Below are 26,177 nucleotides of genomic sequence, written 5' to 3'. Positions count from 1 at the left end.
CTGAAATCCACTGCACACTGGCATAGCTGCAGTATTACTTGCCTGCTCAGGACACCTCTAAAACACAACCATACCCCCTCAAATAAAGCAAGGGGCAAAGTCAGGCTCTCAAAGTTACAGCACACGTCCAGCATTGTCAGCCCCACCCCACAGTGAGGAAAACGAAGTCAGAGAAGTGCAAACCTGCCTAGAAGTGGTAATTCCAGCTTCTGGGTGATAACAGCTGCAGCCAGCACTTCCGGGGCGCCCTTCACGTCCCTGGCTCTATAGCAGCAGTTCCCACACCTGTGGGTCTCGACCCCTTTGGGGCCACCAGAAAACACAGAATTTAAATTACAATTCATAAAGTTATGAAGTAGCAAGAAAAATAAATTTATAGTTGAAGGTCACCACAACATGAGGAACTGTATTAAAGGCTCCTGGCATTAGGAAGGTTGAGAACCGCTAGTCTTTAGGAAGGGTTTATAACTATCCACTTATTTATCCTACAGAGAGCCATGTAGGCACCTACAATCCTTCTGTGGAGAAAGAAAACTGAGGTTCTCCTGGACACCAAGAACTAGCCCTGCAAGTAGCACAGACTGGACTTGAACCCAGGATAGCCCAAGCCTAAGCCCTTTGTTCTTAGCTCTGAGTGCTACAGAGTTTGCCTGCCCCTGCCTATGTTGGGCATACAGAGCAGCCAAGTGATGCAGGAATCTGGGGCTACCAGCCCTCTATGGGCCATCTTCAGAGACCTGGGTCTCAGCTCAAGAACCTAAAGTTTTAGACAAGCTCTATGGGGGCAGCCAGGCCCCCTCAAACTTGCCGTACCAGCCGGTTTCATGCTGTGCCCTCCCATCTGGCCTATTGGCACTTTGTTCAGGACCCCAGAAGGTGTGGTGAGGAGATCATGACCAAAGAAAGGTAGGCCCTGCGGTGGCCTTCCGAGCACTTACATCCTGGTGCTCCTGCCTGGTCACCCTAGCTGGCCCACCACAAACTGACCCTCAGTCCTGAGGGACATGCCCCCTGAGCTGTGACTCATCAGACACCGCAGTGACTCAGGCTTTCCCTGCCACACATGGTTCCCACCCTCCCATTCTCCTTCCCTCTGGCCTCAAACACACGGAAGGAATGTCGTGATCTGAGCCACAGCTGGTTTTAATCCCAAAGCTCCTCCAAGTGTGCTGCGGGAAGGTTCCCTACCTCTGCGCTAAGGGGGATGGCAGAAGATGCGCCAGAGAGATGACTGCCCAGAGTGCCAAGGGTATTGCCCTCGGGATTCTCTTTCATGGTGTTAACAGAAGGTGATTCTAAGAATGGAGTGTAAAAAGGAGGGCCGGGGGACTCCCAAGAACATGGCCAGCAGGAACTGGCTGATGAACCAGGCACCTGCATGCTGCTCGGTTAGCCTTGCACTTTTCCAGGGCAGCAGATTCTAGAGTCTGGAATCATCCCAATTTTTTATCACATCTTGGAGGTAACAAAACAGTAGCAAACAGGCTCAGGGACTGAGTGAAATGCATACAAGCTCTGGGGAGGTGGGGTACCACTGCCTCTCAGTCTGCTAGCTCTGTAGTCAGCCCTCTTTGATGCCCATGGCTTCTGCATCCATAGATGGAGCAAACCACATCGATCGTTTCTCTGGTTGTTGGTTTCGGTTTTTCCAGACAGAGTTTCTCTTGTAGTCCTGGCTGACCTAGACTTGCTTTGTAGACTAGGTTGGCCTTGAACTCACAGAGATCTTCCTGCCTCTGCCTCCTGGGTGCTGGGATTAAAGAAGTGTACCACCACACCCAGGCATTGTATGTTTTTTGAGATAGGGTCTCACTAATCTTCATTGGGCTAGAACTCACTGTGTATACTAGGCTGGCCTTGAACTCATAGCTATCCTCTGGCCTCTGCCTTTTGAGAGCTGGAATTAAAGGAATATGTCACTCTCTGGCCTCAGTTACTTTTGTTGTTGCTGCTGCTGCTGCTGTTGTTATTTTAAATTGCACTTGAGCTGGGCACAGTAGCGTTTACCTGTAATCCCAACACTTGGGAGGTAGAGGCAGGAAGATCAGGAGTTCAAGGTCACCCTCAGTTATGAAGCAAGCTTGAGGCCAGTTTGGGCTATATGAGGCCCTGACTCAGTGCCTCTCCACCACCACAACCAAAAGAACGATAAAACTCTTGCATTCATCAACTAGCACACTCCTACAATCCAAGCACATAAGACATTAAGCCAGGAGGATTGCTATAAATTTGAGGCTATCCTGGCCTACACAGTAGCTTTCAGGTCAGCCTGAGCTACATAACAAGACTGTGTGGGTGTGTGCAGATGAATGGTCCATAGCTGAGGAAACTGGCTGCTGTCAGGACCACCTCTGTCCCTGGATAGGCTGCCTATACAATAGCATCTCCAAGGAGCTGCCCCAAGCTATCTATCTATAGGCTTGGGCTGGGGGATACCAAGATTCCTCCTGGGGAACTCTGGCATTGGCAACTCAAAGGCAGGAGGCCACTGTGGGCACCCCTGATGCAGCACAGGGCTCCAAAAGCTTTCATACAGCTCTCTGGGTTTGGGTGAAATTAGCACAGGCTTCAGGAGGATGCCAATCACAGAGGCCCTTAGGGGGTTCCCTGCCACAAGGTCAGCTGCTGACAGAGTGGGCAGAGTGGGTCTGCAGGCATGGGGATGAAATCTGCATTAGGTAGATCATGCTGAGGTGAGTGTTGGGACCACTGAGGCCTGGCTGAGATGCGGAGTGCCCCATCCCCAGCTGATGCCAGCCAATCAACACAGCTAAGCTCTATAGGAGACATATTAAATATCTGTATTTCACACTGAAGGTGGTTATGTACATGCACGTGCACGCGCGCGCGCGCACACACACACACACACACACACACACACACACCCCTACACAAACCTCTGAAGACCAGCAAGCTAGGTCCAGTGGCACCTACCCTCAAACCCTTCAGAAACTCTGGAAGTCCTGCTGAACCAAATTGTCAGAACTTATCTGTCAGTTTCTAAAACAGTGAGATAGGAGCTAGATCAAGGACTCAGCATCTAAGAGAGCACTGCTGTGCTTCCAGACAACCTGAGTTAGATTCCCAGCACCCACGTGGAGGCTCACAACCTTCCAGCTCTGGGGATCAGATGCCCTCTTCTGGCCTCTGTGGGCACTACATGCACAGGTATGCATGCAGGCAAAATGACCAAGACACATAAGAGACAGTAGTGGGAAAGAGACAGAGCGGAGTCAGAGCCAGGGGGTGGGGTGGGGGGTGGGGAGAGAGGGAGAGGGAAAGGAAGAGGGAGAGAGAGAGAGAGAGAGAGAGAGAGAGAGAGAGAGAGAGAGAGAGAGAGAGAGAGAGAGAGAGAGGAGGGAGAATCTTGGCTCCCTGCACTCTGACCTACCCTGCCTCATCCATTTCTCTTCCAGAACACAGAGCTGCCTTCCTCTTTTAGAGAAAGACAGGGCACAGACAGGCTCCCAATTCTAATGGTTGCCCTTTCAGGAAGCTTCTGGTAGATTCTGTAGAGTAATCAATAGTCCTGCGTACTGTTCTCTGCCTCCCCAGAGGCACTGAAGGTCACCTGAGGAGCTGGCTGTTCTCCAGGATGGCAGGGCTCCCTGATGTCACCTCCCTGTGCCAAATATGTCTCCCAGACCTGGAGCTCCCAGCAATCTTAAACTCCAGCTTTTGTCGCCTCTTCCCCCAGCAAGCTGTCTCTCATATACCCACGGAGCTCAGTACCTACTCTGAGGAAAAGGCACCAACACAGTCCCACTTGGGAAGTGTGGTCAGTGGAACAGACAAGGCCAAAAGGCTTCACTTAGAGGCAGAGCTGCCCCACCCACACCTCAACAGGGAACACAGCTCTGACATGTCCAAGTACTGGCAGAAGGACTATCGAGGGGCCTGCCTCACTGGGAGGACATTTCACCAGCCCCTCGCCTGGGGAACGTCCCTGTGAAGACCTGACTCAGCAAGGTGGAATCCTCCAGGAAGTCACATCTTGTCCCCACAGGTACCTGTCAACCCCAGCATGCCTGTGCTCACCACTCGCTGGTACTATCTGGTCCTGGAAAATTAGGCACACGCCAAGCTAGCACGGGCCCAGTTTCCAGTACCTCTGTCTCCTCAGACAGGATACTTGCCCAGAACCCACTAAACCTGCCTGGCCAGCTAGCCACTTCCTGGGCCTCTCCCAGGAAACCTGTGCCTCCTCAAAGAGCTGTCAGCCACAGTGACCATGGTCCTCTCACTACATACCTCCAACTGAGACCTCAGATATAACAGCTCGCTGTCTCCCCCTGCCCCCTGAATCACTCCCTCTTGTTTGACAAGACAGTCTTGCTATGCTGTCCAGGTTTCAGACTCCTGGCTCAATGGAACCTTCTGGCTCATCCTCATGAGTAGCTGGTACTATATGTGCTAGCCCCATCTTGCTGATTCTTACACTTATGTTCCAGTATTCCCTGCTGGGCTTCTGAGCTTGGAGACTCCGCCACTGCCCAAGGCTCTCCACCCTCCACGCTCCCTAGTGTACTAGTGCCAAGCACTGACTGGAGGCCATGGGGATGAGAAGCTGAGTGATGGGGAGGCATGTAGCCAACAAGAACCTGATCCAGGTCCAGGGGGGGTGTTATCTGTCAACTCCTTGAATAAGTGGCTCTCTGAGGACAAAACCAGATAGTCTGAATCAATAGGCAAGAGAGTATAAAACCAAGAAAACAAATAGAGTCATTCAAGATGGATGAGGCAAGCTGAGTGCCAAAAGGTACCTCTACACGCTCTGGCCCATCCTCCTGCTGGTCCACAGCAGCTCTCTCCACAGGACCTGGACTGCCATGTAGTTTTTGAAGCTGCCACAAACATCATCAACACTGAAGATCAAAAACGTGCTAAACAGGCCACTGAGCTCCAAGTTTGTATGCCCATGTGCCTTGAGAACATAAACCCACAAGCCAGGCACAGTGGTGCATGTCTGTAATCCCAGTACTTGGGGAGGCAGAGGCGAGTTGAACTTTGTGAGTTCAAGGCCAGCCTGGTCTACAAAGTGGGTCCAGAACAGCCAATGCTACACAGAAAAACCCCTATCTCGAAAAATTGATAGATGGATAGAGAGATAGAGAGAGAGAGAGAGAGAGAGAGAGAGAGAGATAGATAGATAGATAGATACAGACAGACAGACAGACAGACAGATAAAAATAAACACACACAAGGCCTTGCCCCGGCCTGCTCTGATTCCAACCCCTGGAACAGCAAGCACTCCCAACATGTGTGAATGGAGAGTTGATGAATCTGGCAATGCTCACAGGAATCTTCCCCCTGCCGGAGTTTAGTAGGTCCTCAAATGTGCTCCCTCCTTATTTCCTTACTTGATACACACTTTCAACCAGCTCAAGAAGCCTGAGAAAGGCCAGACCCAGAGGCAGGAATGGACTTCAGATAATGCCCTGTTCACCCCCAAGTAAGAGCTTTCTGAAGGCCACAGGTGTGGGATATAGGTCCTAGGGCAGGCTCCTCCGCCACTGAACTCTTTACTGCTAAAACACGACCAGTGCTCACAACCTGTCTTCCAGGCCCTTCCGGATGGGTGAGCTTTAAATGGGAAGGGGCACTTTGATTCCCTCAGGACATATTTCTAACAGACTCACTGGAAATACCGGAAATGCTTGCCGCCCCAAGAATGAAACACTATCATTAGCAACTTCTGTTCTGACCTTCTAAAGGCAAACTGTGTCTCGTTACCATGTTACAACTGTGTTCCACGGAGTCTTAGCCCTGGGCTGGAAAACCAGCTGCAGAGTGGCCTTAAAACAGCTGCGTTAAATACGTCACTGTTCCACACTACAACTCCAGCCATTGTCTACAGCACTTCACACTGCTCTAGGGGCAAATCCTCCCGAGCAGGATGCTATAATTAGCTCTATATTATGAATAAGGAAATGAGGTAGAGAGATGTTAAATAACCTGCTCATGTGCCTGAGGAACCAGGCTGGAGGCTGGAGCAGTTTGGTTCCAGAAGTTTCCCACAGCCACTTGCTCAGCATCCAGTTGGTCAGTAGGTTGTTAAGTTGACCAACTGACTGTCAAGTAAAATAACAGCTGCTTCTGGGAAGCAGGTGAGAGGAGAGAGGTCTACTCTCTAGCTTTGGTTCAAGGTTTGTTGAAGGACTCTGTGAGTAGAACCTTAAACTGCTTTCCTCCCTGGGAACCTGCAGCCTTCAGGGCACAGGACCAGCCAGCATGCCCGTCTATTCAACCCTGGACTGCTAATCCATCAAAATGTATCCCCTGCTCAGTGCACAAAGCCCTCATACAGTGGCACAGAGGAGCCAATGAGCATTCACTGACATTCTCAGGAAAACAAGCCTGGCTCTCACAGGGCCAGGCTAGGACCACCCAGAGCTGACTGTGGTTCTAAGTCTTTGGCTGCAAGGTAGCGGCACAATAAAGCCCCCTAAAGAGCCAGAAGAGGAAGGTTCTGGGCAAATTCCTCAGTCTCTGCATGTCCCATGGATCCCGTTCTTAGTTTTTCAGATATGAGTCTGAAGTTTAGCCAAGAGTCACCTGGGATCTTACTTTGAGATGACATCTACTGAGCCAAGAGTGGCTTCAGACTGGAGGAAACCTCGCTTAGTCTCCCAGAGCGCTGGGAGCACGGGAGGGAAACACACACCTAGCTTGCCAGGACCACAGAGCATCACAGGGATAAAGCTATGGCCAGGATTCAACTTGGCAAAACCAAACCAAACCAAAACCTGGAACCAGGTATGCTAGCGCACTCCATTAGTCCCAGTATCTAGGGAAGCAGAGGCAGGTGGATCGCTGTAAGTTCGAGGCCAGCCTCATCTACAAAAACAAGTCCAGGACAGCCAAGGCTGCACAGAGAAACCCTGTCTCAAAAAGAAAAAAAAAAGCCAAACCAAACCAATATAACAACAATAAAAACCTGGGCCTCTCGGGAGGGTGGGGAGGGGTGTCCTATTTCTTCACTGGGACCTTCAGATAAAGAAATGATTACCCTTATATAGACAGATACTTAGTTTCCATCAAAGGCACAAAGAGTATTTATCTGGAAAGGATGTTTTCAACAAAACATGTTGGACATAATAACAACTAGCTGGAGCCCTCCTTCAGACCAAACACAAATCCTAACTCAGAATGATTAAAGATTGAGACGCAAGAGTTCAAAACAAACGGTGAGGAAAGCGCAGCCCAGCTGCAGCACTTGAGAGGTCAGAGGCCGTAGCTCCAGGCCTTCAAGGTCATCCTCTGGCAACAAGCCAGCCTGGTCTACGTAAGACTTCACCTCAAACAATATGAAAAACTGCAGGCCCTCAAGATGGCTCAGCAGGACTGGGCATGGTAGATAGAGCACGCCTTTAACCCCAGCAGTCGGGAGGCAGATGCAGGTGGAATTCTGTGAGTTTGAGGCCAGCCTGGTCTACACAGAAAGTTCCAGGACAGCCATGTCTACACTGAGAGACGCTGTCCCAGAAAACAAACAAACAAAAACAAGCAGAAAGATGGCTCAACAGGTAAAGGCGCTTGCTACCAAAACTAACCCCTAAGTCTGATTCCCCAGAACCCACAAACCCAAGAGAAAAGAGAAAACCAATCTCACAGTTGGCCTTTTATCTTCATATGTATACTATAGCTTGCATGCATGTGCATGCATGCACATACACACACACACACATACACACACACACACACACACACACACACACACACACTAATTGTACAAAAGAAAAGTGACCAGACATTCTCCACAGCCAGTGCTACTGAAAGGTAACTCATCTCCCCAACTTTACGTTAATCAGTGACCTACAATTGCACTGTCAAGGTCATGTACACATGCCAGAGAAGGGTCCTGTAGCTTGAATCAAATGTTAATAATTACAATAGCAGGATCTCCCACGTGGGGCCAGCCTAGCAGTAGCCATGTGTAACTACACTGACAAGCTGAATACCAGGACTCAGGAACTCTCCACCTTCCTGCTGGAGAAACTGAGGCTCAGAGTGGTCAGTTCTCCTTCCCAGATCAGACGGGCCATTAAGACTCTGACTTGGAAAGCATCCCTCACATGTGTCTGTTGTCAGCAATGGTGCCAAGCAGGGAACCGGTAACCTGAATGAGGAAGTGAGTCACAGACAACCGAGGGGGGGCTTCCTTTTTGAGTCAGAGCAGGACTTCCCCCACACCCAGAAGACTGCAGAGATAGACAAGGATGGCATCTCGGCTCCATTGGGCTACCCCCTCCGTGGGAACATTCATCCATGATGTGGGGACAACATGGCAGCGTGCATGGCTTGGGCTTAGAGCTATTGGGCCTGGTGAAACATCCTCGTGTATTCCCAAAGTACAAGGCTGCCAGGGAGTCTACAGTAGCATTGGACATAGCATGGACAGCAAAGTAGACACTATCCCCAGTCATGTGGGTGTGGTATCTTCCCACAGATACCATGGTCAGCATCTCTTTTCTCCTGAGCCTGGGAGATGCCAGATTCATCTGATGACAGGTCACATTTCAACGCCCACTCGAGGCTGGTGGGCAAGAGATCACAGAGGTGAGCAAACAGGATCGTGCCACCCTGCTCTCCGCTGACCCTGACCCAACCGGTCAGCCTTGTCCCTCCGCTGGAACAATGGCTTCTGTACTGAGTACTCCCCACACCTGTGCCTCAGTTCCCCAAATTTGAGGCTACCTTCAGGAACCCACCACCAGAGTATATGTGTCCTTTGGAGGTGCTCACTAATGTCCTTTTCCAAAATGGATTGTTGTTGTTGGGCTCCTGGAAGGGACACCAGGTGCCATGTACAGCTGTCACTGTACGGAGCCTTTGGGACTTTTTTTTTCTCCCAGAGAGAATGTCTGAAATTCTTATGAGCCTCCCTAAGGCTTCTGACCCAGGGAAAACTAAGGAGCTTGCCATAGCAATCCTGGCTATTGCTGTAAGGGGCCCCGGCGGTTCTATAGAAGAGATGGCTTGAGCTCTCTCTCTCTCTCTCCTGGGTTCCTGATTCCTAGACAGTCACGATCAATGTATTTGGATTTCTCAGTACAAGTGGATGATGTGTGGATTTATCATTTGCTTCATCGCTGGTAAGCCCCAGGGCCCTTAGATTAGGAAGAAGCAGAGCTCTTCAGGGATAAGCCACCATAGACCCCTAGGCACTGCTGGGTTTGGCCTTCTATATAGCATGGGGCCAATTTAATCAACAAGGCACCATTTGTGGTCACTTGGGCCAAGCAGCCAGCCATCAAAGAGCAGAGCAGAGCTAAATCTGGGTGGTGTGGGCTGCTGGGTGGAGTAGGACAAACGCCTGTGAGTCACAGCCTGAACAACTGTACACAGGAGTTGCCCCGCACATGGCCGATTTCCCCAGGACACCTCCTCACAGCTGATCTGAGCAGGAGAGTCGAGCGCCAGCCTGCCTGGATTCAAGCCTGACTTTAACACAGCACCAGCCAATGGCCGTCACACCTCCTGCACCAAAATCAGTCCTGTGACCTGCTGACTGCAACCTGAGGTTTGCTATGGCTAAAAGTACTTAAAACCTGCGCCCTGCGGGCACACAGTGGGCTCTGCATAAGTGTTGGTTAAATCATGCATTCACCAAATGACTGCCCTGCTGAGAAAAGAAAGCAGAGGTGCATGGAGCAGTCCAGCAAAGAGAGAACAACAAAGGAAAATAAGTGGCATCCAACCCCATGGAACACTCTGGGCCATTTGCCGTGAGAAATGTGATGACTAATTGAGGCCAGGGCTGAAGGGAAGGAAAGAGGCTGCCCAACAGTGTGCTCCTGGACCAGGCACCAGCCAGCAAGCTTTCCTGGAAAGGGTCAGACAGTAAATACACTATGTGGCCACATGGTCTCTGTCATTGCTCCTCAAACCTGCCCTGGGGGTGTGAAAGCAGCCGCAGATGACCCCTGAAGGAGCTGGCTATGCTCCAACAACACATGATTGACAAGAGCCGGTGGCATCTGGCCAGTGGGCCACCATTTTTAACGATACTATGCTCAGCTTCATTGTGTCAGAAAAAAGTAGAGATGGAAACAAATGTGGGAAACAGCACAAACAGTAATGCTCAGTACACTTTTGGAATATAATCTAGCTGCTGCTGGTACAAGCCTGAATGGCCAGTACTGCGTCATCCTCAGCCACAAAAAGGATGCCAAGGCCAGCCTGAGCTGTATGACACCTCTTCTCAAATAGGAATAATGGTAACAAATAAATTTCCTAAAAGCAACAGAACTAAGGGCACTGGTATTTTGATCTAATTTTTAGATTATGTGCAGGTGTGTGTGTGTGTGTGTGTGTGTGTGTGTGTGTGTGTGTGTACGTGTGTGTGTACACCTAGGTATTTGTATGTGAGTGCAAGTTTCTGGGGAGACCAGAAAAGAGAATCAGATCCCCTAAAGCTAGAGTTATAGATGACTACAAGCCTCTGACCAAGGTTCAGGGAGCAGGAACTCAGGTACTCAGTAAGACCAGCAGGCTAAGCCATCTTCCCAGTCCTCATTTTTTAATTGAAAAGCCTCTGGCAGGAGCAGTGGTGGTGGTGGTGGTAGTGGTAGCAACGCACACCTTTAGTCCCAGCACTTGGGAGGCAGAAGCAGGAGGATCTATGAGTTTGAGACCAGCCTGGTCTACAGAGTAAGTTCCAGGGCAGCCAGACTACATACAGGAACCTTGTCTCAACAAAACAAACAAACAAAAGAAGAAAGGAAGGAAAGAACGAAGGAAGGCTGGCTTTACGGCAACAAAGCTAGTAAGTTCAGAGTTCCCAGATTTTTCATGTTAAGAGAGTCCAGTACAACATTCCCTGCCCACGATCTAGAAACCAGACAGGCTTCCAAGTCTTCAGAGTGACAACTAAATCTGGCTTCCTCATCTGCTGGCTGCACTACCTCAGGGTATTAACTTCTCCGCTCCTGGATTTCCTTATGTGTAAGGTGGGTGACTTCACTTTCATTCTGAGGAAAATATCTTCGCCAATTCTCAGGTCCTATAAAACAGCCCAGAGCACTCGGGTTTAATCGATTTAATAAAGGGGCCAGGCTTTTGGAGGATGAGGGGAGGACCTGAAAGGCTCTTGGTGGATGGGGGTGGGGGTGGGGGGAAACACCAGGGTACTTCCACTAGTTTCTCAGAGAATCTTCCAGGGTGTGTGAGGCAGAGGGATGAGGGTCTTGTGAGGGACTAGCAGTGTCTAGGCACGGACTCTTCCAACAGCCTGGTGCTGGACACTCTCCTTCCTCAGCCCTTCTCCCTTTACTGCCTGTCTTCCGACATGGCTGCTTGAAGCAGGGCCCCATGCAGCTCCCAGGTTCACCCCAGCTTGCCTATGCTCCTATGGGCCCTTCCTTTTCCCCCTGCCTCCCTAGTCCCCATAAACTGACATCACTGCTACCAGGATACCAAACATCCAGCAGAGTTCATATAAGTTCCTTGAATCCTCCTGTTGCCTTGGCTGCCCTGGAGCTCTCTCTGTAGACCAGGCTGGCCTTGAACTCACAGAGATTCACCTGCCTAGTCTCCCAAATGCTGGGATTAAAGGCTAAAAGCGTACACCACCACACCAGGCCCTCCTACTCCTTAAATAGATAAGAAATCCAAGATAGCCTGACGGTGGTGGCACTTGCCTTTAATCCCAGCACTTGGGAGGCAGAGGCAGGAGGATCTCTGTGAGTTTGAGGCCAGCCTGGTCTACAAAGTGAGTCCCGGGCAACCAAGACTACTCAGAGAAACCCTGTCTCAAAAAAAGGAAGGAAGGAAGGAAGGAAGGAAGGAAGGAAGAAAGAAAGAAAGAAAGAAAGGAAGAAAGAAACCTATGACAGGCTCAGAGAGGCTAAGTAACCTGAGCAAGGTCACACAGCAAATCATTCTGCCTCCTTGTCCTTCCCAAAGTCCTTTGGGAAGGAGCAGGTCTGCATCCCCTTCATGATGGGCCACAAAGAGGTGGGGAGAGAGACTCCATCCCTAGGCACATGCTTTACATACACAGGTGGTCAGCCTGATGTCTCCAAGCCTTGCTAAGAGCCAGTACATTCTTATTACAATCCCCACAGCCTGCCAGCCATGACTCTTGGCCCCTAGGGAAATGAAGTCCCCCCAGGAGACAGTCTCTGGTGCGTCACAGGTCTTGCTGCAAGTTGGGTGACAGAAAGTCACATGGCCCAATGGGTGACCCCTTGCAAACACAGAATGGGAACTAGTCAAAACCCCTAGGCAGCAGGAAAAGTGCAACCCCCACCTCAGGATCCTAGGGAGCCCTTTGTTTTCTAAGCGCTGACTGCACTGGCCTGGGCCTCAGTGGAGGCAGCAGACTGCTGTCCCCCTTTCTCCGCTTTGCTTCCCTTCCCCTCCCTCTGAGGTGGCTTGTGTTGGGTGATCACAGTCAGACCAAAGAAGAGAACAGTGCTGGCAGCTGTGTGCAGAGCTCTCTCCAGCCAGCGCGAGCTGGAAGGGCTCTCACTCTCCCTGGAGCACCTGAGGGAACCCAGCTAGGTAGTGGAAAAGGACGGTCAAAATGTAAAACCCCCAATTTTCACCCCCTCTGGGGGTGGGGCATGTACACACACACACACACACACACACACACACACACACACACACACACACACCATGCACACAATCCCACCTAGCTTTCTAAACTGTCTCCTCCCTCCTCTCAGACAATGTTGGCTTTAACTGAGTTCCTGGAAGAAAGGGACGGGCCATGGACTTTGCATGAAAGGCAAATGCCAAGGTCCTAAGTGGACCCACAAAGAGCAAAACTGCCACCACGTTGTGGGAGGATGAATTCCTTTGGTCACAGAGGAGGGCGCCTTATATACTGGCCTATGCATCTTGTGATTTCCCTAGAGCTGTTGAGCAGCTGGCAAGGGTTGCAGGTTTGACCACTGATATGGATGTATATATGCATGCATGTACATATGTCTTTATTTACTTATTTATTTGTTGTGTCCACACACTTTCTCCAACCAGGCCACACCTACTCCAACCACTGGTCCTAATCCCTAAGGTTTAGGCACACCCTATGAGCCTATGGGGACATTTTCATGTAAATCTCCACAGAACACTTACGTGGCAAGTACTGAGCTCAGGTGAATTTTCCATCTGAGGCCAACTGAGGGCAGCTGACCACCTACTTCCATCCTCATGTCCCCTCCCAAGGTCCTCCCCTCCCCTTCCCTCCCCTCCCCTTCCCTCCCCTCCCCTCCCCTCTTGGCCACTCACAGTGTCCTGCAGCCTGTATGTATGCTCTTAGAGTCGGCCAGAAACCAAGCAGCTTCTTCTGGGGACCACAAAGGGACACTTCCACCAGGGATTGATGGCTGGGTGTCCCCATCTCTACACTGGACAAAGAAGACCCTGGCTCAGTTCATCCTGCTTCTAAAGTCAGCTGCTTCTGGTCAGTCTTTGCCTTCTGTGCCTGAGTTTCATCTCCTGGGGCACAGCTTTGACATTCAGAGTGACACTGCACACACCCAGTGAACTGAGGCAACAGCATCCGTGAGGACACACCCACCTCCAAACACAAAAAAGGAAAACCATGCAGAGCATGGAGTACACGACTGAAATCCCAGCACTTGGGAGGTCACAAGTTCAAGACCAGCCTGGATTATAAAGCAATTATCAGGCCAGGGCTACATAGCAGGACTTAAAAATAAATAAAACCACATAAAAATTAATAATCACCATCATAATATAAAATGAAATTTTTCTGATTTTTTTTTTGAAACATGGTTTCTTTGGCTGTTCTAGGCCCACTTTGTAGACCAGGCTGGCCTTGAACTCACAGAGATCCACCTGCCTCTGCCTCCTCAGTGCTGGCATTAAAGGCGTGCACCACCACATCCAGCTTGATGCTGAATTTTAAAATACAAAACACCAAAGTTAAAACTAGTCAGAGACTTAACTCTAGTGTTTCTGGCACGACACCTGGAGGACTCAATTCTTCCAATGGCCACTCCACAATCCTGTTTCTGGAACCTTCTGAAAGCTTCCTCACCTGTCTAGAAGAAACTCAGAAAAACATAATCCTTCCTAAAGGTTTGTGTGTAGGCTGGAGCCTCTGACCTGGAACTCTCTGTGGAGCAATGCCCTCAGTCTGGGGTCACCCCTAGCTGTGGGGACCTCCACAATGCTGGTCCTCCAAGAATGTGGGGCAAGCAGGAAGGAGTTATGAAAGCTCCCACCCCAGGGTAAAGAAGCTGATTAAATTAATCCCGTCAGCAAGCTCCCAGATCAATTGGATGTAAATTCCCGAGGGGCCCTGCAAGGGCATTGTTCGAAAGAGCTGGGTATTTGCTGAGCAAATGGACAAACGAGTTCCCTGACCCAGACTCCCAGTCAATCAGCAGACACTGCACGGAAACCTGCTTCACACTCCTGTGGCCGGACTGTAATTCACAGCAATGCTCCTGTCTCAGCCTTCCTAAGTACAGGACTACAGGTGTGAACAGGAACCAGCAGCCCCCCCATCCCCTGCCTGCCTCAAGGCTCCTGAATGAGCAATTGGCCCCTGTTCCAGTGAGGTCCCGGGCACCTGTGGGCACAGAAGCCCTGTAATATATTCTCCAAATTTATAGGACAATGGTGACTCCAGGAGAATATTCTGAGGACCAGAGAGAAGATCTCAGTATTCTCTGGGAAGAGGCAAACAGACCATAGGGAGCGAATTCCCCACACCAGGCCCAAAGGATGACTCAAAGCCTCCTGGGAAACCCCTATGCTAACCCTCAGCCACTCCAGTGTACCCTAGCTCCCTGGAGAGTCCTGGGATCTGAGGTGAGGGCTCCTCCAGGACATCGGCCCCACCCCTTCCGCCACTTGTACGCACAACATCATGCCTGATGCTTGGCTTCCCGGTGTGGTACAGAGTCGCCGGAGGTCTTGCAAGTGTGTCTCAAAGGAATGAATGGAGCCACCACAAAAGTGTAGATTGTTCCTTCATTCCCTCCTGACTTAAGTAAAAGGAAACTTTTTACGGTTGCCTCACATAAGGAAGCAGGATCAATGGCACGTCTATTACACATCCTAAGAAACCAGCGGGCTGGATAGACACACATTTGAGTACGTCTCTCTGAATGGTGTCTCTAGTTTGCACAGAAGCTTGCTTCTTGACAGACAGTGAGGGGGACTAATGGAAAGAGGACAAATTAGTGCCACCCTGGAGTGTCCCAGGCTGTCCCAGGCCACCCCAGGGCTCTTAACCATCCTCACCCATTAGAACTGCCTGGGAGTTTTCAAAAGAAATGGCCTTACTTGCAGAGATGCCTGATTCTATTGGCCCGCTAGCAACCCAAGTGACCGTGGAAGCATCCTTTAATCAGTACTGTTCAAAGAACCAGAAAGAGCCAGGGATGTAACTGAGCATGCAGAGTGCCTTCAAGGTACACGCACAGCCCTAGGCTCAATTCCCAGCACTGCCTGTACCCAAGTGTGGTCATGGCACATGCCTGTAATCCCATCACTCTGGAGGCAGGAGGATCAGAAGTTCAGGTCACCCCTTTCCACATATCTGGAGCCCTGACCTTGTAATACTCAATGTCTCTTATCAGTCCTGCATTGTCCTTGGCTTGGAGCTCTGCTCTGAGTTCTACATTGAGAACCAGGAGGTCAAGCCTGGAAATCAGACAGCAGGTCCCACTGTGCTGGAGCCCTTGCTGCTCCCCACACCCAGATTAATCCCATAAGAGAAAAAGGCAAAAGGTATGCAGCCTACAGCCTGTCACCTGAGCTGAGGACAGAGTCACCAGCAGCTGTGTCAGTTCAACTCCCTGCAGGTGCGGTGGGTGGAGGGGGCAGAAGTGCTCAGCTTCCTGCTGCCTTTCCTCCATGCTTGGGAGCACCCAGGGAGGACTGTCCTGATGTGGATGGATGCTCAGGGGGCAGGGAAGGTGTGGCCAGCCACTTGTCAGTGCTGTACCAGAAGGTTATGACAGCCAAGATATTTTACAGTCTAGAGAACCCAGGTCTCCACCAGGCCTATCAGACTGTACCTCAGGCCCAGGGGAAAGAAAGTGACTAAACTGGAACCCATCTTTGCATAGGAAGAGAGATGATGTAAGAAATACTTTGCTCTGTGAGGCCTCCTGACTTCTTGGGGGACCCAGCAAGATGATAAAAGGAGCTCCTCCCAGCCCCACTCTTCCCAGAAGAGGGAGTTGAGGCCCAGCAAGACTGCTCTTGGTTGAAATGAAAAGGCCTTTTCCATCAGCTAGATGACTCTGCAGGTGAGGGGGCCTGCCACCAAGGCTGATGACGCGAGTTCCGTTCTCCAGGACCCACAGGGTGGAAGCGGGGAATAGACTCCAAATGGTTTCCTCTGGCCATGCACATGTGCACATGAGCGTGCATGTGTGTGTGCACATGCACACACACGAATGCGTGTCTAAAGGCTTTCCAGGCTATGCACAAAGTCTTTCCTGGTACCCCTCCCAGCCCTCTGAACTTCCCTCCCTCCAGGCTATCACCAGCTGGCAAGGTCGATGTTCGAGCATCCTTCTTATCCACCAAACTGTTCCCACCGAGCAGGGATGTGGCCCTAGCATACTGCTACCCATTCCATCTCAGTCAAGGCCAAGTACATTGAAAGAATGCAGTAGTCCAGGGTATGGAGGTTACAGAGCGGAAGAGCTCGGGTCCCAGCCACAAGCACGTGTCTCTCTGGCTTCCAGACCACAGCCAACTCCCGCTAGGAGCTTTGTGACTAACCTTGCCACTTCCTGTGGGTGACAAACACAGGAACTCACAGGCCATCCTCAGTCCTCCTCAATGAAGCCAAGACCTCACCTCGGAGCAGCCAGCCTGGCACCTGGGTGGTTTTTTAGCCAGAGGGAAAAAGCAGAAACAAGAAAAGCCTCCAGAAAAGAACCTTTTAAAAATACCCATTCCTTAAAATCATTTCCAAGCAAAGTTGAGTTTGAACTCCATAAATAGACAAGTAAGCAAATTACTCAATCAGGCTGGCTGCCCAGTGCTGAGTGAACGACCAACCCGACCGACCGTTTAACCTGGCAACCCCAGCTGGCTCACGTGCTACCTACAACCTCCAGCCTGTGGTCAGCAAGTCTAGATTGCAAATGGAGTTCTGGGGAGAAGGGGGAGGGAATGGGGCGGGTGCTCCAGGGTGGGGCCCTGGCTCTGGAGGACCTAAGGCATTCCTGGGCCCATGGCTTGGGGGAAGGATTTCCTGTGAGGACTAGCTTGGCACAGGAGGCCCTGGAGCTACAGAGGAGAGCTGCCTGGCCGGGAGGCTGGAGGTTAGACGGGTTTGCTCTCCGTCTTCACAATCAGGCTGAGATCCCTGCATGTGAGCACCTGAATTCAACCGTCTAACTCCATTGGCACCTGAAGCTGACAAGGGCGGGTTATTTAACCCTCTGTCAAGCAGGGGTGATGTCAGCGTGCCTCTCTGAATTGCTGTGGGATAGAAGGAGAGATAAAGAACGCAGCGCACAAGGCTGGTCCTCAGCAAGGGTCTGGCTGACTGGTGGAGGAGGCAGACTGGGCAGAGAATCCCCTCTATGCCCAGCCCACCCATCACTGGCCCCATGCGCTTGTTCCATGGGCGCAGTCGACCCTCCACATCCACATGCAACCAGACAGACAGAAAATACTATTCAGAGAACAGACGCAGCACCGCCCTGAGTAGACTTCGTTTTACTCTTCCCTGAATAATACAGCCTAGCGACAATCCACATGGTATACATCTTAGGTTGGGATTACATGTGATCTAGAGTTGGCTTCAAGTGCACGAAAACCAATGTGATGGCTCATGTTATAATCCCAGCCCCTGGGAGGCTGAGGCAGGAGGACCACAGCGAGTTCTAGGTCAGCCAGAGAGAGCTACACAGTAAGAGCTGGGCGTAGTGATGCGTGCCTGTAGAGAGATCCTAAGAACAAATAGAAGCACACTTAAAAGAAAAGAGGGGAAAGATGTGTGTAGCACTCGTGAGTTACTTAAGGACATGTTTTATATAGAGGTCTGTGCATCATCCATTTGGTGTCTGTGATAGCTAATCTTCATCATCCACTTGACTGGATCTAGGATCACTATGGAAACAAACCTCTGGGTGTGGCTAGGAGGGTGGTTCCAGAGAGGATTACCTGATGAGGGAGGGCCCACCATGAAGATGGGCAGCAGCACTCCTGCGCTGGGGTCCAGGCTGAAGTAAATGGCAGAGAAAGCGAGCCAAGCACGCCACACTTCCCTGCCAATAACAGACCGTGTGCTCCATCCCCAAGCCAAGAAAAACCCTCTCTTCCCCTGAGCCGCTTTCCCACAGGTGTTCTGTCACGGCTCATCCAAGTGTCTGCAGGGTTCCAGGAACCAACCCTCTGGGAGATGCCAGAGGGAAACTGTACTGAGTGGCAACGCTGGTTGTGGTTTCTGTGTCACTCAAGTTTTTGGAGAAGAGATAAGCCAATGGGCAGGGCCCAGAGCTCACATTTCAGACAGTGGCCCAGAGATAAGAGATAATGACAGCCCTCGCCTTGAATGCTGGAAGGTGCTACTGTGTGGGCAGAAATCTCAGGGGCTGGGACCAGGAGCCAAGATCCAAATGGGAAGGCTGGGGCGGGAGTGGGAGTGTGTGTGGGTGTGTGGGTGTGGGTGTCCCAGCCAAGGAGAGACGATAGGCCAACTCATCTCAAGGCTCCAGGGCTGGCCCTCAGATCTCCCGGAGCAAACAGACCCCTGACTGACAAGGGGCCTGAGAGATAAGGACAGGTGTCACAGCTTGTCTTGGGGTCTTCCCTTCCAGAATTCACTGAGGCTCTGTGCATCCTGGAAACACTAGGGTCTGCCCCGCCCAGTTCATTCCACAGCCTGGAGCATCTGTTTCTCTGCCTCCCTCCCTGCCCCCCCCCCCCAGCATTTGTCAGGTCCTCTTTAGGCTGGAAAGCCTTTTGTCTAAGTCATAATTATAACTACCACTCTCCTGGCTGCCAGCAAGCTGTGCAGATAAATGGGCAACGGCAGGTGGGGAGCCAGGCTTGAGTTCTGGAAGCCAGTGATTAAGAAGCAATAACAAAAGTACAAGAAACAGGAAATGGAAGCCCATGATGGGGGCGCGGTGTGGGGTAGGAGGCGCTGTCTACCAGGTGTGGAAGGAATGCCAGGGAAAGGCAGTTGGCAGAAGTAACTGCTTGCCTCAGGTAGAGAGGGGAGGAAAGTCAGAATGAAAGTGTGGCTTTGTGGGACCCAAAAGAAGCCCAGCGACAGGAAGGGGGTGCATAGCCAATGCCTAAGGAAAGGGAGAGAAACCTAAGAAATCTTCCCTTTGTGTGGGCCAATCTAAGGTCCCCAAATACCTACTATAGGGCATCCAAGTGGACAGACTTCATAGACACCTAAGCAGAGCCTCCCATCGTAAAGCGGAGGCAATTAAGACTGGTGAAGGTCAAATGTCAGCTCCTCCCACTATGGGAGAAAGAGGCTGCCTCAATGAGTCAGCCTTTGGCATTATTCTAGTAAATGTTTCTTGGGAGGGGCTCAGCCATTTTAGATCTCACATAAAACTTGAGGCTTAGCCGGAGTCCCACCACTCCCAGTGTGGTGGTGATGATGGCCTGGGCCTAACCCAGTAAACCAACCTCCCCATCCTCATGGGGCCACGATGTCGTCACACTACCATCAACAATGGCATGGAGGAAGGTAACAGAGAGAGAGAGAGAGAGAAGAGAGAGAGAGAGAGAGAGAGAGAGAGAGAGAGAGAGAGAGAGAGAGAGAGCACGCACTGGGCAAGAGTCAGGAGGTCCATTCTTGACCCTGACGTACCAGAAGACTTGAGTCAGCCAGGCTGGGAGGTAGCTTGCTTGCACAAAGACCTGAATTTGATCCTTGGAACCCACATTTTAAAAAAAGGTCTGCTGGGCATGGTGGTGCACGCCTTTAATCCCAGCACTCAGGAGGCAGAGGCAGGCAGATCGCTGTGAGTTCGAGGCCAGCCTGGTCTACAAAGCAAGTCCAGGATAGCCAAGGCTACACAGAGAAACCCTGTCTCGAAAAAAAAAAAAGTCTGTGTGTGTATGTGTGTGTGTGTGTGTGTGTGTGTGTGTGTAGTGGTGGTGGTGGTGGTACACTGGCACACTTGTAATCCCAGACCTGGGTGGGCAACAAACAGGAGGACCCTTGGGGAAGAGATAGAGAGAGAAGGAACACTCAAGGCTCCTTGGTGGCCAGTCCAGCCACATCAGTCAAGTCTCAGGTCGGTGAGATACCCTGTGTCTCAAAAATCAAGATGGATGGCTAGTTCCTTAGGAACAAACTCCCCACATTGATCCCTGACCACCACACACACACACACACACACACACACACACACACACACACCTGTGTCTGGTTGTGGAGATTCAGTTTCCCTGTATGCAAAATTATAGGCAAGGCTATCTAGAATTCTGGAATTCTCTTACTCTCCAGTGCAACTGTCACTTATAAGCATCAGTTGAACATCCCTAATCTGAAAACTGGAAATGCTCCAACATCCAGAACTTTACAAGCACCCTCATGATGCTACATGTGGTCTCCCGTGTTCAAAACACAAGGACAGTAAGAATATCTCATACACAAGGTCAGGCCGGAAGAACACCCCCCCCCCATGGGAACAGGGAAGGTTGCTAGGAATTTGAGGGTGTGCCAGATACACCGGGACAAAACCAGGCAGGCCTCCGGTGCACCCCACCTCTGTCCTGCAGACGGCACATTCTGTGCATGAGGTGGCGTGGCCAGGCTGGGCTGTCAGCTCAGAGCCTCCTGCAACCTGACAGCTGCAAGCACCCCACCCATCTGTTTTCCACAAGGCCATTTCCCTGTGGCCTGCCAGGCTGGCCTGACTTTCTGCTTCTCGGGAGTAAAAACAATGTGTCCACAGCCCAGTACATGAAAAAAAAATGAAAGAACTGTCTTTCCGGTTCTCACTGAAGGTTCTCTTGCCTTGCCATCATCTGCAGCGGGATTTGGAGGAAAGCACCCCACATCTGTGAACCCGTTTCCCTAACAACATATGGATACTGACCATACCCAGGGCACTGTGCAGTCTGGGGATGAATTATCAAGCAGGATGAGAAAGAGCAGCTGCCTTAGAGGTCTGGGAAACGAGACTCCAAGCCAAGCTCCTGTACCACCTTCGGGGACGTTTCTATTCATGAGTCACCTTGCACACCGTGTCTCTTCCGTCTTCTTGAAAATGAAAATAGTCAAATCAGTGTCATCTCAGGTGTGACACCTGCGCAGCCCAACCTGGCCTCAGGAGGAGGCTGAGATGCCAGGGAGTGTGGCTAGTGTGACAGGTGGCATCCCTATAAGAGTCATGCACAGGTGTGGCCGGCCATTGTGAACTGTCGTCCTTGTGTACATATGTGCCCTATGTTGACCTTGGCCAGGGCATTTCTCTGGGTGGTTAAACCAGCAAACTGAACCAGGTGACCTAAGGTCCCTCCAAGCTCAAAAATGTCATAATTTTACAATTTGGAAGTGCAAATCATTTAGGCCAGCATGCTTTTGAGATTCCCAACTTTGCCATCGCCAGGCCTTGTAGGATGAATGAAGAGGGAGCTTGTGTCCCTGCAATAAAGGGAACTTATGTGTCATACAGTGGGGCTTGTGTGGTTTTTTTTTTAACCCAGCCAGATGAACATCTAGGCACAATGAGTAATTTACTAAAAGACTCTGAAAATGCTGGTTATTATCTTTTAATTTTACATGTACTATGTAAGACATCTCATATTTATAATGATGGAATACGGAAATGTTTTCAAAATACATGGGGATGGCTCAGTGGATAAAGTCGGTTGCAGATAAGCCTGACAATGTGAGTTCCATCCCCAGCCACACGTGGTAGAAGGAAAAAGCACAATCCTAAATGCTGTTCTCTGACCTCCACACAGGTGTCATGGCATGCATGCCCATTTACACACAATAAATAAATGTAACAAACATTTCATATACTTTAAAACACACACACACACACACACACACACACACACACACACACACACACACGAGCCGTCTACTGGGCTGAAGAAAAAGAACAGAATGGATCCTCCTAAGAAGGGAACAGGCTTAGCCAGGCATGGTGGTGCATGCTTTTAATCCCAGCACTCGGGAGGCAGAGGCAGGTGGATTGCTGTGAGTTCGAGGCCAGCCTGGTCTACAAAGTGAGTCTAGGACAGCCAAGGTTAACACCGAGAAACCCGATCTCGAAAAACAAAACAAAGAAACCAAAACCAAAACCAAAACAAACCAAAACAAAAAGAAGGGAACAGGCTCACCCCTTAACAGTTATCCCCAGAAACAGCCATGCTGGCTTCACGGTAACCACCTCTTGCCCTTCTTTCTCCTGTACACCTACTTAAACCCTGCGCGCCAAGGCATGTCTAGAACCCCAGCAGTCTAGAGCTGACGCAGGAGGCTCATGGGTTCAAGGCCTGCTTGGTTTACATATTGAGACTCTGTCTCAAAGTAACAAACTTGGCCTAAGAATGTAGGCTCAATTGTGGCGCTCTTGTGTAGCATGCACGGAGCCCTGGCTTTGATGCCCAGCACCACATAACTCAGTTGTAGTCACACATGACTGCAATCCTAGCACAGGGGAGGTAGAGCTAGGAGGGTCAGGAGTTCAAGACCCTCCTCAGCTATTTATTCTAGGGTACCCTAGTCTACAAGAGACCCTCCCTCCCTTGCCCCCCTCTCTCAAAACAAACAAACAAACAAAAACAGGCTTATGTGTGAAGTTAAATCTCCACATGTGCTAAACAAATTAGAATGTATACAGACGCTTAGCAAATGACTGAAATGTGATTTCTTTCCTAACTGCCAACATCCTTCCAGCCTTGTTCCTTGCCACCTCACGGGGTGTGTGATTTCCAATTAAGGGCGTCGGTTTATCCTCACCCTTCCTAGGTGTGTGTCCTCCACTCAGCCCACCACCATCCTAGTGTTTTGAGCTTTTGAGTTTCCTCAGCCACTTCCTGCTGCACTGAGGAGATGCTAGGCCTGTGCAGTTTGGGCCCCAGGCTTAGTGAGGTCCAGGCGACACTTACGTTGTAAAGGCAGTAAAAAGGCAAGCGACAATATGGACCACGGCTGCCACCTTTGGTCTGCTCCGCCCCTCTAGGCTCTGGGGAGCATGGCCCTGACCTATCTCCTCAGACACCCTGAAAGGAAGTGACATCACATGAGAGAAGATGAAGCCAGGGCTCCCCATCTGTTTCCTGGCCGCACAGTCTCAGGCATGCGCACTAAGTCCAAAGCTAAGCATCCTGAGGTTGGCAGGTGTCGTGTCCCTTACATCTATTTGCTTCTCCTACTTTCTGTCTTGGTGCCAAAAATTTATTGATGTTACAGGGGCGGAGGAATGTTCACAATCCATGTTCTCATTTCTTTCTTTTTTAAAAAAGATTTATTTATTTATTAAGTATACAGTGTTTTGTCTGAATATATGTCTGCAGGCCAGCAGAGGGCACCAGATCTCATTTTAGATGGTTGTAAGCCACCATGTGGTTGCTGGGAATTGAACTCAGGACCTTTGGAAGAGCAGGCAGTGTTCTTAACCTCTGAGCCATCTCTCCAGCCCATGTTTTTGTTTCTTTCTCTCAGCGGCTTGCTGATGGCTGAGATCCACCTGATGGGCAGTTTTTCCAGTGACTCACATGCAACATTGTCCTTGGATTGCCCCAAGACAGGATGTGTGGAATAATAAATGGCCCTGACTCAAAGGTCAGGAGTTCAAATCCTGGACCAGCCACAGAGCCTATGGGCAGGCAATACCAGTCTCCTCACCAGCAGGATGCCATCATAGGATCCTTGCTTCCTCCTTGGGACCTGGGAGCTGTACAACAGGACACTCCACAGCCACATCTGAACGCCTCTATAGGCTCTGTGACCACCCTCCTTCCCAGAGTCAAAGACAAGCCTTCAATATTGAGAGGACCCCAGGGAAGTGACCTAGATTACTGACTGTTTCACAGATTTGGGGAAATTGAAGCAGAAAGGAAAAAGACAGAACAGAGAAGACCCCAGGTACCCTAATCAAGCCCCCCATATACCCCAAACCACACAACCAACTTCTTCGTTGCTACATCCAATCCACACCACATGACAGTCTGTGAATATCACGCCCCCTGCTCATAGCGCCCAGTGACACAGGGGCTGTGGGGAGCCAGGGTGCCCCTTTTCTGAGACTGACAGGTGAAACAACCAGCTCGAGGTCCCATACTTAGGTGAAGCCAAAGGTCACTCCGATCCCTTACAGCAAGATGACGCAGGAGGCCAGAAGCTTCTAGGCTTACAGACTCCAGAGTCCTTTGGAGGCAATGCTCCCCTGCCCAGCCATGCTTTCCAGAGTGGCCGCACCAGGATCCCCAGCAACCTCAGGTCTCTGTATCACTAGACAAAGGGGCTGTCCAGGTAGGGCTGGAGCCATAGTCACTCCAAAGCAAGCAACTCCCCCACCCCCAACACTAGGGCCGACAGTTGTTCCCACGGAGACAGAACAGCTCTGCCACACCCTGAGGTCTTTGCAGGACTGAGGGGACAAACGATCCTGGGTTCTCATCCCTCCCTCAGTGACTCCAGAAATAAGGCCCCCTGCGACATTCCTACATAGACCTCCCCTGGAAGGGCCTCTCTGGCTCCTGGGAGCAGCTCCATTCAGCTGTGGCTGTCAGCAGGCCTGGGGGACGTGGGAGCCCTCGTGTGCTAGTGTCTCTCTGGGGCACAGTTCATAGGAAACCCAGCAAAGGAACCCGCTGGCCCAGATACACCTTCCTGCCTCCCAGCTCCTGACCCCTGTGAGCTCTTGGCTCCACCACCTCTCCCCCAGCAAGAGGCAAGGCTGAGTAAGCCCTTTCGTGAAAGCCAAGTTCCCTTGCAATATAGGGATCCTGGCTGGTGCCGCCTTGAGCAAGTCACACTCCCACCCCCACCCCCCACCCCCCCCCAGCCCCGTCTCAGCCTGTTTCTTCTCTTCTGGGTAGATGAACGGGGTTGTCCAGTTAGCCTTCAGAACATAGTTGCCCGGCTAGAAAACGAATCACTTTTCCCCACCCATAAGGGATGGGATGTTCCATTCCCCCTGCCCCCGCCGCCGCACCACCCCTTGGCACTAAACCCATCCTACAAGCATACCTTGGTTATCCATTATAGAAGAAACCATTTCTACAGAGATGAAGCCCCAGAGCCAAAGATATTAAATGTCAACCACCCTTGCACTGAATACACCACTTTTCAGTTTTGAAACAGATGCCAACCAGACTATGTGAGACGCCCGCCCAGTTCTGACTTCAAGTGAAGGCAACATCTGAGTTCCCCTTAGGAAGGTAGGATGGGCATCAGCAAGGCTGTGCTGCTCGCCCAAGGTTGCACAGCAAGGTAGGTGACTGAAAGAAACCGAGGGCACCGAATGGGACTTCCCTTCCTCACTGCGCGCTCTCAGGTTCTCCCTGGCGAGCTCGTAGTCCCCAGCTTGGGACGTTCCGGGCCCTGGGGACTTGTGCGTTGGCAAGTCTGCCCGCCTCTAGAGGCGAAGAGGGGAGATCAAGTAAGACACCCGGCTCACGGGACGCACAGCCCCAGGCACTGCAGCGTCTTGGGGCCGAGCTTCTAGTGTGCCCGGCATTTCGCTGCCGGTGGAGCGGTTGCATTTGAACCGAAGCTCCGCCCGCCCGCAGCTGTCACGCTGGCCCCCGCCCCCGCGCGCCTCCGTGGGTTCCCCAGACTTCCCGCGTTGCGGTTCCCGGGGGACGCGCCAGGACTGGGGTACGCTCGGGACTGCGGCGCGACCCTCTCCGGCCCCGCGCGGCCTCCCACCTCCCTTTCCTCACTCACCTTGCCGGGAGCGGACGGAGCGAGGCGCCGCCGGAGGCTGGGCCGAGTCCCTCCTGCGCCCTTCGTCCCGGGCGGCTCCGGGGCGGGGCGGGGCCGGGTCAGGGCGGGGCGGGGGACACCACGACTGTCCCGCCCACTTAGGGACCCGCCCCGAGCCCCGCCACACAGCGGGTGGGGAACCCGGGCGTAGGACGAACCTCGCGGCCAGAAGGGCGGCAATATCGTGTCCATGTCAGTCTAGAGGGTCTCTGGATCCGATCCGAGGCCTTCACTTGCCTCTAGTCCATTCCAGAAAGTCGTGAGGAGAAGGAGGTCGTGGGAAGGAAATTAGCTCCCCTGT

At 51.4% G+C, this 26,177-nt stretch overlaps 1 protein-coding gene across 6 annotated transcripts in view; it reads right to left on the bottom strand.

Moving 5' to 3' along the window:
- Positions 1-26,177, bottom strand: part of SYNE3 (spectrin repeat containing nuclear envelope family member 3) — a 94,996-nt gene extending 68,819 nt beyond the window's left edge. Inside the window, exon 1 of one of the 6 annotated variants that reach the window (XM_084792460.1) lies at positions 26,035-26,177. In XM_084792460.1, coding sequence (XP_084648586.1) covers positions 26,035-26,068 — 34 coding nt within the window. In that variant the 5' untranslated portion in view covers positions 26,069-26,177. Of the gene's footprint in view, positions 1-13,239; positions 13,465-21,026; positions 21,142-21,164; positions 21,573-25,837; positions 25,948-26,034 lie in introns of those variants that run through there. The other 5 variants (XM_084792461.1, XM_084792464.1, XM_084792462.1 and 2 more) reach the window with 5 other exon arrangements.

Source organism: Acomys minous, assembly GCF_964271855.1.
Source record: "Acomys minous genome assembly, chromosome: 8".
Classification (NCBI taxonomy): domain Eukaryota; kingdom Metazoa; phylum Chordata; class Mammalia; order Rodentia; family Muridae; genus Acomys; species Acomys minous.
Note: the sequence above shows the minus strand (reverse complement) of the source record. Positions and strands in the feature narration are given on the sequence as shown.